Source organism: Coffea eugenioides, chromosome 7 (genome assembly GCF_003713205.1).
Source record: "Coffea eugenioides isolate CCC68of chromosome 7, Ceug_1.0, whole genome shotgun sequence".
Classification (NCBI taxonomy): Eukaryota; Viridiplantae; Streptophyta; class Magnoliopsida; order Gentianales; family Rubiaceae; genus Coffea; species Coffea eugenioides.
This window is the reverse complement of record NC_040041.1, coordinates 3,825,514-3,836,945: the sequence shown is the minus strand read 5'-3', so window position 1 is coordinate 3,836,945 and position 11,432 is coordinate 3,825,514. Positions and strand designations below refer to the sequence as shown.

At 38.5% G+C, this 11,432-nt stretch overlaps 3 protein-coding genes across 3 annotated transcripts; 2 read left to right on the top strand and 1 right to left on the bottom strand.

Moving 5' to 3' along the window:
* Positions 1–1,068: 1,068 nt before the first annotated feature.
* Positions 1,069–5,723, top strand: LOC113777988 (cation/H(+) antiporter 2-like). Its single transcript, XM_027323224.1, has 4 exons — positions 1,069–1,224; positions 2,070–3,068; positions 3,551–4,455; positions 4,961–5,723. The coding sequence occupies exons 1-4, from the start codon at positions 1,069–1,071 to the stop codon at positions 5,241–5,243; spliced, it is 2,343 nt and encodes a 780-aa protein (XP_027179025.1). The 3' UTR covers positions 5,244–5,723.
* A 1,347-nt stretch (positions 5,724–7,070) lies between these two features.
* On the top strand, positions 7,071–8,915 carry LOC113777987 (GDSL esterase/lipase At4g26790-like). The gene is made up of 5 exons (XM_027323222.1): positions 7,071–7,098; positions 7,623–7,817; positions 7,914–7,963; positions 8,229–8,561; positions 8,706–8,915. Exons 1-5 carry the CDS (start codon positions 7,071–7,073, stop codon positions 8,913–8,915), a joined length of 816 nt encoding a protein of 271 aa, XP_027179023.1.
* A 1,078-nt stretch (positions 8,916–9,993) lies between these two features.
* Positions 9,994–11,368, bottom strand: LOC113778054 (ganglioside-induced differentiation-associated protein 2). The gene is made up of 3 exons (XM_027323308.1): positions 11,154–11,368; positions 10,760–11,024; positions 9,994–10,507 (listed from the first exon to the last, which is right to left on the bottom strand). The coding sequence occupies exons 1-3, from the start codon at positions 11,269–11,271 to the stop codon at positions 10,285–10,287; spliced, it is 606 nt and encodes a 201-aa protein (XP_027179109.1). The 5' UTR covers positions 11,272–11,368; the 3' UTR covers positions 9,994–10,284.
* Between the last annotated feature and the right edge of the window lie 64 nt (positions 11,369–11,432).

Below are 11,432 nucleotides of genomic sequence, written 5' to 3'. Positions count from 1 at the left end.
AAATCTACATCCAACTAAGCTATGAGATGCCCTCGACGGGTTGCTCGGGCGGTCGTGTAGCCCTCGTTAGTGTGAGACGGCTTGAGTTCGATTCCGAACTTGGTAACCTGGCGGAATTTCCCGAGGATCGGTGGGGCCCGCTCTCCTCGGATTGGTGGGACTAGTCGGGTGTGGTCCGGATACCCTCCAACTGAAAAAAAAAAAAAAAACTAAGCTATGAGATGAGCCATCTTGATATATACATATATATATATATATATATATTTTTGTCAAAGCCATTTTGATATTGGATAATGTAAACTACATAAGTCAACTCGAATCGGTGTAAATTGAGCAGTTGTCACACCTAATAATTAATCATTACAGCTGCTACTCTAATTCTACCTCTAACAGATGTTAGTAAGCATGTAACATGCTAAGGGCATCAAATTCAATGGTTACAACTTACAATACAGTTGAAATTGACATGTTTATGTAGGGCGACAAATAATTTGTGAAGGTATGTATTTACTTACACTCTATCAGGGTAGTCTATCCTTAAATGTCAAAAAAAAAAAAAAGGTTCACGGACATCGTATGTTTCTTGCGTTAATTCTACAAAAAAATCAGTTTGTTGTGTTTTACAAAAACCAGCTACTTTATGCAAGAAGTGATATTAGAGTACTTGAGTTGTAAGACACTTCTGTTATCAAATTGAAGGGCCATTTGCCCGCTATACACGGCCCTCCATCCCCAAGAAACATGTGTGAAGAAGCTATTGGAAACTTGTGTCAGCAGCCTCTTCCTTTTCCTTTTGGTCCAATTCCTATGACAGTGTCCATTGTCTCAGAAAAAGCATAGCATCAAGAATTCACAGAATAGTGAGGCAAATAGCAGGGAGGATCCTAAAGATTTTTTTTTCCCATCCCAACATCCCAACATCCTCCCTGCCCTTCTCCAACATCTTACAAGACACTAATTTGATCACCACCTTTACAAAAGATAACTAGATCTTGGTTCTTCATGGTTTACCTTATAGATCATAACCCAAAAGTTTCTCCCTCATAATTCATATATATTTGTTGAAAAATGAGTGATCCACGGCCGGGGGCCTGTCAGGTCATATTTGCTGTCAATCCCATTATTTCTATGAGTATGCAGGTTTCATGCATTCTTGTTATCTCTCACTTCTTTCACCTTTTGCTCAAGCCTTTAGGCCAACCAGGACCGGTTGCCCAAATTCTCGTAAGTATGTCATCTATAGGCATCGTATTTATTTTATGAATGAATGCATATAATCAGCATTTTTTAGTTCAATTGATTGAGAATTGTTAAAATGTTTATAAAGCATTAGTGATTGACTGATTGAAGCATTGGCCGGGAAGTTTTGTTGTTAGCAGAGTTAATTCTGAAAAAAGGCCATATCTTGATCACGGCTTTGGTTCATTTCTGTTGGAATTAACAGAAGCCAGTATAATTAAGCTCCAAATTTAGGTGAAATGGCAAAAAATTTTCTAGTTTGAGATACAATGAGCTTGTTGATTTTGATTTCGTGCTAGAAAAACAATGTAGCTGTTGTCATGAACATTGTTGTAACGTGTACCTTTTGCATGTTTCTTCTCTGAACTGGATATCCAAGAAACAACGATGTTAATGGGATTTTCTTTTTCTTTTTCTTTTTTTGCCAGTTTTACTATTGGAGCTGTTAATTTACTATGTTTTTACAACGTTTAGAGAATTCATTGGCATGAACATCTGATTAGAGTAAGTAAACTTTTCCACTTCTTAAGATACTTCGAAAAATCAAAATGATTAAATTTGTACATCTGCATCCCACTAAAAAAGTTAAAGCGCTACTGCACCGGGTCGGATTGTGAATAATAGTCACTTGATATTAAGTGCCTATGATTTTCTGTTTCTGAGAGATACCTAATTTGTCAGATAATGATTTTTTCTTCTAGATAACAAGGTGCCAAGAATGAGGTGCTGTTTAAATTGTTCCTTTCCTTATTTGAGTGAAACCCCTTTTGGATTATTTGATAAGACTCATATCTTACACTAGGTTCATTGCATTTGGTTTCATTGGACAGGCTGGGTTTGTGATAGGTCCCTCAGGGTTGTCGATGATCCCTAAAGTCAATGAATTCTTCTTTCCTTCTGTTGCTGGTGACTACTATGAAATAATGGCTATGCAAGCTAGAATAGTTATCATGTTCTTGATCGGGCTGGAGATGGATTTTCCTTATCTAATTCGTAACCTGCGTCCTGTGAGCATTATCGCTGGTAGCAGTTGCCTAATGTGTACATTCTTTGCAATCGCTATGACCTCCTTTATATATGATGTGACTGATTCCCATGACCATGCAGTAATTATGGGCACAATTATCACAGTAGTCTTAGCTAATACTTCCTCTCCTATTGTGGTCCGATTAGCAGCTGATTTGAAGATTTCAACATCAGATGTTGGGCGAATGGCCATATCTTCTTCCTTGCTTGGTGACTTTTATGCAGTGATATTGTTGGTTATAGTTACAGCGAGTAGGAAGCATTATTCAGGCATGAGGTGGGTATTACTAGGGATCCTATATTTCATCATTGTTATAGCAGTTATCATTCTCAATGCACATCTAGCAAAATGGCTTAACAGGAGGAATAGGAATCAGAAGTACCTGAGAAACACCGAAGTACTTTGTCTGTTGGCAATTGTCTTTGTTACTGCCACAGGGCTTGAAACTATGGGATTCAGTAGCATAGTTGCTTGTTTCCTCATTGGACTAATGTTTCCTAGAGGAGGCAAAGCCACTCGTACATTGTTGATCAAGCTCACCTATGCAGTTCATAACTTTATACTTCCAGTTTACTTTGGCTACTCAGGTTTCAGGGCTGATTTGACTTCCATTGACTCTTTAGCCAAATTCTTTGTTGTTTTTGTGGTAATACTGTTGAGCTTTGGTGGCAAGATTACTGGCACACTTGCTGCTTGCTCCCACCTGAAGATTCCTTTGAATGAGGGAGTCCTCATAGCTTTTCTGATGAACTTGAAAGGTCATGTTGACATCTTGACAATAGGTATTGCAGCTCAAGATAGAGTAAGTTCCTTTAACACATACTTCCTTTTGTTCTTTTAACACATATTTCCTATTACAGTGCATTTGTATCTGACAAATCCAAGCGGATTTTGACTAGTATTTTAGGAAAGCTAATGGCTTTTTTTCTCTATGCTTGCAATACATAAAGACCAATAGACCCTACTAATGACTAGTGATAAATTTCAGTCGTCCCTTGTTTATCTCCAGACAGGGAGGTATTTAAGGTGTAAAATAAACTTAATGGCTAATAGCTTGTAAAGATTGTCTTGAAGCTTTCATCAAGCTAGATTGCACCAAAGACATAAGTAGAGCTGGTTCAAAGAAACCGCATGAGCCATTATTGCTTCCCTGTAAGCATAAAGAACCATCCACCCTCTCCTTTAACAGATAGAGTGTGTTCAGATATTTCTCCGTCTGGTTGGGACCAAAACCACTATCTAATTTGAGATAACTTTCTTTTTTTTTTTTTTCTTTTGCAGAAGGCAAATCCTCTATTCTGCAACTTGATGATATCAGCCATTGTCCTCAACTCATTGATCTGGGGACTAATTATAACATTTATGGTAAGAAGAGAAAGTGATATCCTAGGATACAGGCACATAGCTTTTGAATCACAAAGTCCGGACTCTGAGCTACGACTACTGACCTGTGTTCATGGACCTCGGTCAGTAGGTACCATGGTAGGGCTAATTGCTGCATCAAAAAGTTCCGAAAGCATTCCTGTGGCTGCCCACCTGATGCACCTAATTGAGCTACCTGAGAAAACTAATACCAACTTGATGTATCACCAGAAAGAAATTGATGAGATTAGTGATGATGATGAGTACGGGGGTAATGACGTGGTAGAAATTAATGAGGCAGTAGATATATTTACTGCTGAGACAGGAATTATGATACATCAAGTTAAAGTGGTATCACCTTTAGTCAGCATGTATTCAGATGTGTGCGAATGGGCTGAAGATACAAGAGCATCTATCATTATCCTACCCTTCCACAAGTACCAGAGAATAGATGGAAAATTGGAGAGTGGAAAGGAAGGCTTAAGGACCACGAATCAGAAAATTCTTCGCCATGCCCCGTGCTCAGTTGCCATTCTTGTGGATCGAGGACTGACAGCTGGGGCCTCTCATGTGTCAGGCTCTGAATCTTTGCAGCATGTTGCAACTTTGTTTTTTGGTGGTCCTGATGATCGTGAGGCACTGGGATTTAGTAAACGTCTTGGCATGCATCATCATATAAACCTCACTATTATTAGATTTCTTCCAACACCTGCTAGAAGGGAACTTGTAGGTGTCAATTTTGATACCAAGGAGAAAGACATTTTGATGGCAATACCAGATAGCGAGAATGATGCAGATGCAGGAGTTTTGACTGACTTCTACAATAGGTAATCTTAAGCTTCATTCTGGTGCACTAATAACAATGCTGCTCTTCACATCCCTGGTAATTTTAGCGGACTAAATATTGGTTTATTATTCTACTTCACTAATCGATTTTGTTCTCTTGACTAATCATAATTTCAGTTTGTTTATGAACATAATTGTTCTCCACCTGTGTCGGTACTTGAAATAAATTCTGAGGTTTAGTAAGTTCATCAGCTTCGTTTCAGATACTTGCATGTCTTTCAATTGAATAGATGTTGAGCATAGTTCTATTTTTTTGTTCATGTTGCCTCCACGGTTGAAAGTCTTGTCTGGTTTTCAAGAAATGCTTACATGTATAAAAGAATCTTCTTATCTGTTTTGTTCCCGATTAAAAATGACGAAAAATTTTTCACTGGTCATGGATAATGTATTGGGATTTTGCTGTTTGCTTTATTGTTATCACTTCAAGATAATGCTGATGAGTTGCTTTATATTACTCATGATTTCTATGGTATCCGACATTATTAGGTATGTAACATCTGGACGAATAGGATATGTAGAGAAGTATGTCGAAAATGGTGCAGAAACCGCATCAGCTTTAAGGGACATGGCAGACATGTATGCAATGTTTATAGTAGGGAAGGGTGGGCGAGCGCAATCACCTCCAACAATTGGATTGAGTGACTGGGAAGAGTGTCCTGAGCTTGGTACAGTTGGTGATTTCTTGGCCTCTCCAGAGTTTGATCTCAGTGGTTCAGTTTTAGTTGTTCAACAATTTAGGCCCTCAAAGAGTGAGAAGAACGATCCTTAACAGTTGCTGATCAAGAGTTTGTCACGACGGACTACTTCTATCTACAGCTTTACCATATATTATGACATGAGTTGGAAGAAAGTTCTTGCAAGATTCTGTTCTAGAAGAATGAAGTCCAAACCATTGATGGTCATGGATGATGCTGAAACCAATTTGAATCCTCTTTTGGGTGTCCATGACTCTTATTACACCTGATTCAGATTGCCATAGAGAAGAAGTTTTTGTAGCTGAAGAACAGGAACAGGACAGGACGCAGTGAAAAGGAGGTTCTTATGGGATGTTGCCTTGCCATTGGGAGAGATGAGTGATCAGTGGTGTAGAATTTACTGTAAAGTATTAGCATCAGTGCAGGATGAAAAGCTTTCCAGGTAAATTGAAATTGTAGGACATGGTTTGCACTTTTTTTTTTTTTGGGTATTTTCTTCTTTTAAAGGATAGAATAGGACAAAGGCTAGGGTGCGAAGAGCTTAGTTCTTTTAATTTTGTACCGGGAGTCTAGAAGTAATACAAAGCCAAATTATTTTCTCCCCTTTCTAATCTTAGGCTACCAACTGAACTCTTTCAGACTCATTAGGCAATCTGTTCCTAGAAGCTGTTAGATCCAAATTTTGTAATACATATTAACTGAGAGCTACAAAAATGCGACATATTAAGCATCAAAAAGAGAAAAAAAAAAAAAGAAAAAGAAACAATGACACATTAAGTGCTAACATTTCAGACTGTTCTGTGAAAATTTTTGATGTTTTATCCGGCTGCATTTTGTTTTCCATGCTGCTTTACGTTTGGTACAGACATGGATAGGGTTTAGGAATAGTATCAAAATCAATCCACAGCAAACCTGTTGAACTTTTTTCAAGGGGAAAAAATTGAGGTACAAAAAAAAGAATGACTTGCTCTAACAAGTCATTCTTAAAATACCTTGTTATGGTGGCATGACGAAGATGGCAATTCTAGGAATCAAAATTAAAGTCGTATTAAACTGAACTCCTTAAGTTTTGTCCCGTGACACCTAAACTTTCACTCACATTTCCCTTCCTTTTTTTTTTTTTTCATTAAAACGACAGTACGATAAAAGTGGATATTCAAAAATAATTCTCATAGGAATTTGGTACTTTGGACGTAGCTTCAATTGGATAATTGCCAACAATTGGAGAAGCAACGTAATCCGTTTGGATTGCATTTTTTGGGAAGTTTTTGGGGAAAAAATGATTATATATAATCATTTTTTTCTATAGAACGTGAAATAAATGAGATAAAAAATGATTAAAAAATATGACAAGAAATATTCTCACAGAAACCTAAATTTTTTTTTTTCTACAAAAAGTACAATCCAAACGGGGAAAAACCTTTCTTAGTTCGATTTGTGCCACGGGAATTAACGTCATTAGAGCCCATCGGGGTCAGCTCAGCCGGTGAATCCTCGGGGGTATTCCTCGTGGGGTGCGGTTCGAGTCTGGTTTCACATATGGTGCTCTTAGGGGCGCGGGGTACTCCAGGTCCAGGGAGATTAGTCTGACAAAGCTGGGATACTCCCTGGGTTGACCAAAAAAAAAAAAAAATTAACATCATTAGACATTGTCGCGTATAAATATTAAACAAGGCCAACCCCACCCAACTCTCTCCACCCCCGCCCCCCATCCTCTCTCCTCCGGGAAAAAATGTTAATGCAAAATTGTTGGAACAAGGGAAAAAGTGCAATTAATCATCGTACTTTTAATGTTACAGTAACTAGTTTGCAATCACGTAATATGATTGAATCTGTCTCATATCACGCATGAAAGCATATGGTACTTGAAAAATGCAGGGAATGAAATGCATAAAGAAAACATGGAAAACAGCTGGTTGAAAGATTTGGGTAATTAAATATGTTACAAGTACCCTAAAATATCGATATTTTGTACTTATTACGTTAGAAATAAAACATGACTTAGTATTAATACTAGTGAAAGTTAACATGGCATTTAACTATGCAAACCATCCAGTTTTTTCTCAACAATTTTATTTTTGCGCAAAAAAATCAACTACTAGTAAGTATTTTTTCAAATTTCGTTGTATACACCATTTTCCTATATATATATATATATATATATATATATGTTCATCCGGATCGATCGATATAGACTTAAAAGGTGCTTGGTCTATTGGGAGGCCTCCTAATTAAGTCCAATTACAGAGAAATTTGGAAATGCCAAATTTCCATTTTATATTGCTTCTTATATATTGTCCGCAGAAAAAATCCGTCGTGCATTTTCGTGTCCGTTTATCTGTATGAGCGTGGATGATACCGAGGTTGATCTGCCTATGTTTTATCAGATGCTTTCTAGGATCGATGTGCGAAAAGTATTCCTGTCTGGCCTATTTAGGGGTTTCTGCTCTTAGGGTTGATTATTGCAGCTGATTTCGGCAGTGCAGAAGTGCCAGCCATTTTTATCTTTGGTGATTCAACTGCTGATGTTGGGACTAACAATTATTTAAAGCTGGAGCTGACAACCGTTATTATGGAATTGATTACCCTCACTCGAAACCAACTGGGAGATTCAGCCAGCAATGGCTTTAACACAATTGATTTAGTTGGTAAAAATTGTTTTCGTGTCAATCCAATGACCATTAACGTTTGGCTAAATGATGAACTTCATGAATGATTTTTTCTTTTTTCTTTTTTTGATTCAGTGAGGCAATTGGGTGATTTCGAGGAGAGCCCGCCAGCTTTTCTCTATCTGGTGCAGAGCATGTCTTGTTTCAAAAGCAATACACTGCATGCATGGTGTGAATTTTGCTTCTGGAGGATCTGGAATTTGCAGAGAAACTGGATCTAGGCCATTTGTAAGACTCTTGATTAACCCCTGATCTTATTCAGTTACGAACAAAGGCTAGCATGATTAGTCAGTCTACTTGAGTTCTTACACTTATCATGCGTAAAAATGAAGCTGGAAAGACGAGACGAGCATCACATCTCACTAACTAAATTTTGTTGCAAATGAACAGACAAATGTTGTCCCTCTAGGGAAACAAATTGAACAATTCGCAACAGTTCGTGGAAATATGACGGAGTTGCTAGGTGAAGCAAAAACTGAATCTCTGCTGGCTAACTCCTTGTTGTACATCATAAGGGTGGGAAGCAATGATCTGCTTGAATATGTTCGCTACGACTTCAAGAACAAATCATTTGCTCTTCACCGCCTTGCTCTAAGTATTCTACGCATCAACTCTCGACCTTTTGTGAAACTTCAGCTCTTCACTCGGTGGAGTGAAGTTTTCGCTTGGAAATGCGTACGACATAGCCACGGATATCTATTATCGGCAATCCTCTTTCACATGGTACAAAAAATATCATCTTCTGGATTTATGAACTGGTAGCGTTACTTATATATTAATAATTATGCATAAGAATTAATTAATAACTGGAGTTAATTACTCAAATCAAGTTGTTAAATATTAATTCAGGGTTTAAAAACGTAAAAGAAGCCTGCTGCGGGACAGGAGCCCTTCAATGGAGAAGACAAATGCACCCCGCAATCCAAGCTTTGCCAGAAGCGAAAAGATTTCTTCTTCTGGGACTGGTATCATCCCACTCAAAATGTTTCTTATTTGGCGGCCAATAAACTAGTTTATGGAGGAGAGGCTGATGAGTATGTTACCCCTATCAACTTCAATCAGCTGGCTTCTATATAGAGATCGATGTTTCCATTAACCACCCCCTCTCTTCCTTCCCAAAATCCCCAAAAAAATCCAAATAAATAAATACAGCGCCATGTATCTAACGCTCAATGAGATCAGCCGCGGGACCTGAACTTGTTCTTTCCCTGGAAAAGAACTTGTAACGGTTGAGTAAAAAGAAATAAATTTGTAACGCCTACTGCCCAACTTTCACATGCGGCACACTTCATTGCATCATTCGGCCCAAAGAGAGAGAGAGAGAGAAGCGTCTAAATGGACTAGTAGTACTGTAACTACAGGAGTTGGAGGGCGGTAGTTGGGGGTTCCAAATAATGGCAAGGAGACGAATATTTCTAGGTTGGACATAAATGACAAAGAATGCTAGGGATCAAAAACTCTTGTAAGGGCGCAAATAAGTCGAATTTAAATTAAATAACTTGCGAGATTATTCGGTCAAGATTTGAGTCCGATCTCGATCATGCGAGCTTGAGTTCAAGCCATTCAAACTGTTTCTTGAGTTCGATTTCGACTTTAGTATATGAAGTTTCAAGTTCGACTTCAACTTTAATATATGAAATTCTCATCAAGTTTAATCGAAATTCACACATATGTATATATATATTTTTTTAAAAAAATTTTTTTTAATTATTAATATAAAACATCTATCTTGTTCCTTGTTTAAACTTGATTGAATTCAATTAAACTAAATTGAACTAGAATTGAGCTTGACGTGATTCGAGTTTGAACTCTGAAACTCGAGCTCAAATAATGCACTGTTCAAGCTAAACTCAACTGGATGAGACCCGTACCCTATATACAGTTGAGGCAGTGCTCAATTAACGCAGGGAGAAGGTGATAATTGACGGCGGCGCAGCGTCCTTTCACTTTTTGTGGTGAGGTTTGGCCACTTTGCTTGAAAGAACTCGGGGTCTGTTAAGGAGCATTGCAGTTAATTTTTGCGTCCTGGACCGGTTGAAGGCGGCCCCAAATGCCAATCAATTCAGTGGTACATTTTCTACCTTGAGGTTTTTCTTCCATGGCACATGGATTTTTAAGCATTTTTTAAAAATAAAGTGGTAGTTGCAAAGAAATGTTTTGCACGGGAAGTGATCACCACTAATATTTCGACCATACCTACCTCTCATTGAGACATCTGTACAACTACACAAACACGCAAAACATTGAAGGCGATAACAACTCCTCATCCGAAAACAGACCAAAAAGCAAAAGCGAAAAAGGCAAAAACTTAACCAAAAAAAAAAAAAAAGATCATCGCCCTCCTATGCTAAAGATTACTAAAAGTTCTCTCTTTTTTTTTTCCCCTTCATCTATCTCACAATAATATTTATATCTAGACACAGAATGTCGCCTGGACTGTTTATTATCAGGCAATGCACCTCATGGAGTAAACATCGAAAGCAGAATCGGATTGGATGAGAGAACAACGGGGCCTCGGATGCTCAATCTCCAGACAATATTCAATCGTCGGACGGAGCTCCAAGTGTCGATCATGATCTTGAACAAATTCAGGGATCTCAATTTGATTCCGCCTCACATGTTGCCGGAGATAAGTCAGCCAACTTATGTACTTGAATTTCCCATACAACCTAAGATTGATAGAGGGGGAGAAAAAAAACACACTCATTAGATGCGCCCAAAATTGAAAAAGAAAAAGGGAGTGGATTAATATGCTAAATTTAGAAAGGGTCACCAAAACTGCGTTTGAATTCAAAAAACGTGCGTGATTTGATTTGAGAGAGAGAGTCCACAGAATTTTGGACCGCTAGAGTTAGCAGTTTACGGAAAAAACTGCAGAAATTTTTTGTTTTTGTTTTTGTTTTTTAGAGACGAGCTTTTACCCTCCGGTGAAGATGAAGCGGCCGAAGGTGGCGAGGAAGAGCCTGGAGTGAAGGCCAGGATGGACGAAATAAACGGCCTGAAGATTATTCCGAACGTTGACCGGAATAGCGTCGTTGATTGATTTGAGAGCAGAGATTCCGGGGAAGTTCTCTTTTTTCTCCACTCGGGCGTTGAAATACACGATGGAGAAGGGCTCCTCTTCCAGCTCAGGAAAGATATACTTCTCCAAGTACTTTTTCACGCTTTCAACACTCACAACCTTAGCTGCAAATTCAGAAGCGGAAACCAAAACCACAAAAAGAAAAAAGAAAAACATCAATAAACAGAAAAAGAACAGAGCATGTAGGATTGACAATTCAAATTGCACAAGCGTTTCATATACGAATGATTTACCAGGGAAGTATTTGCCGACGATGCGGAGGATTTTGCGCTGGTCATTATCCCGTCCGCGGATCTCGAAGAGGTTGAGGTGTTGGATGTGTTCCACAGCTTGATCGATTTCTAGAGGCATCTTTTTATTTTTCTCCTTTTGTTTTTGCAGAGTGGTGGGAATTGGATGGGAAAGGGGAGAGGGGGCGATGGAGCACTTAAATAGTACTACTAGCGAGTAGTAGGAGTGAGACAGGCGGGATAGGATCAAAGGATCAAGGATGAGGCGGGACGATGATGATG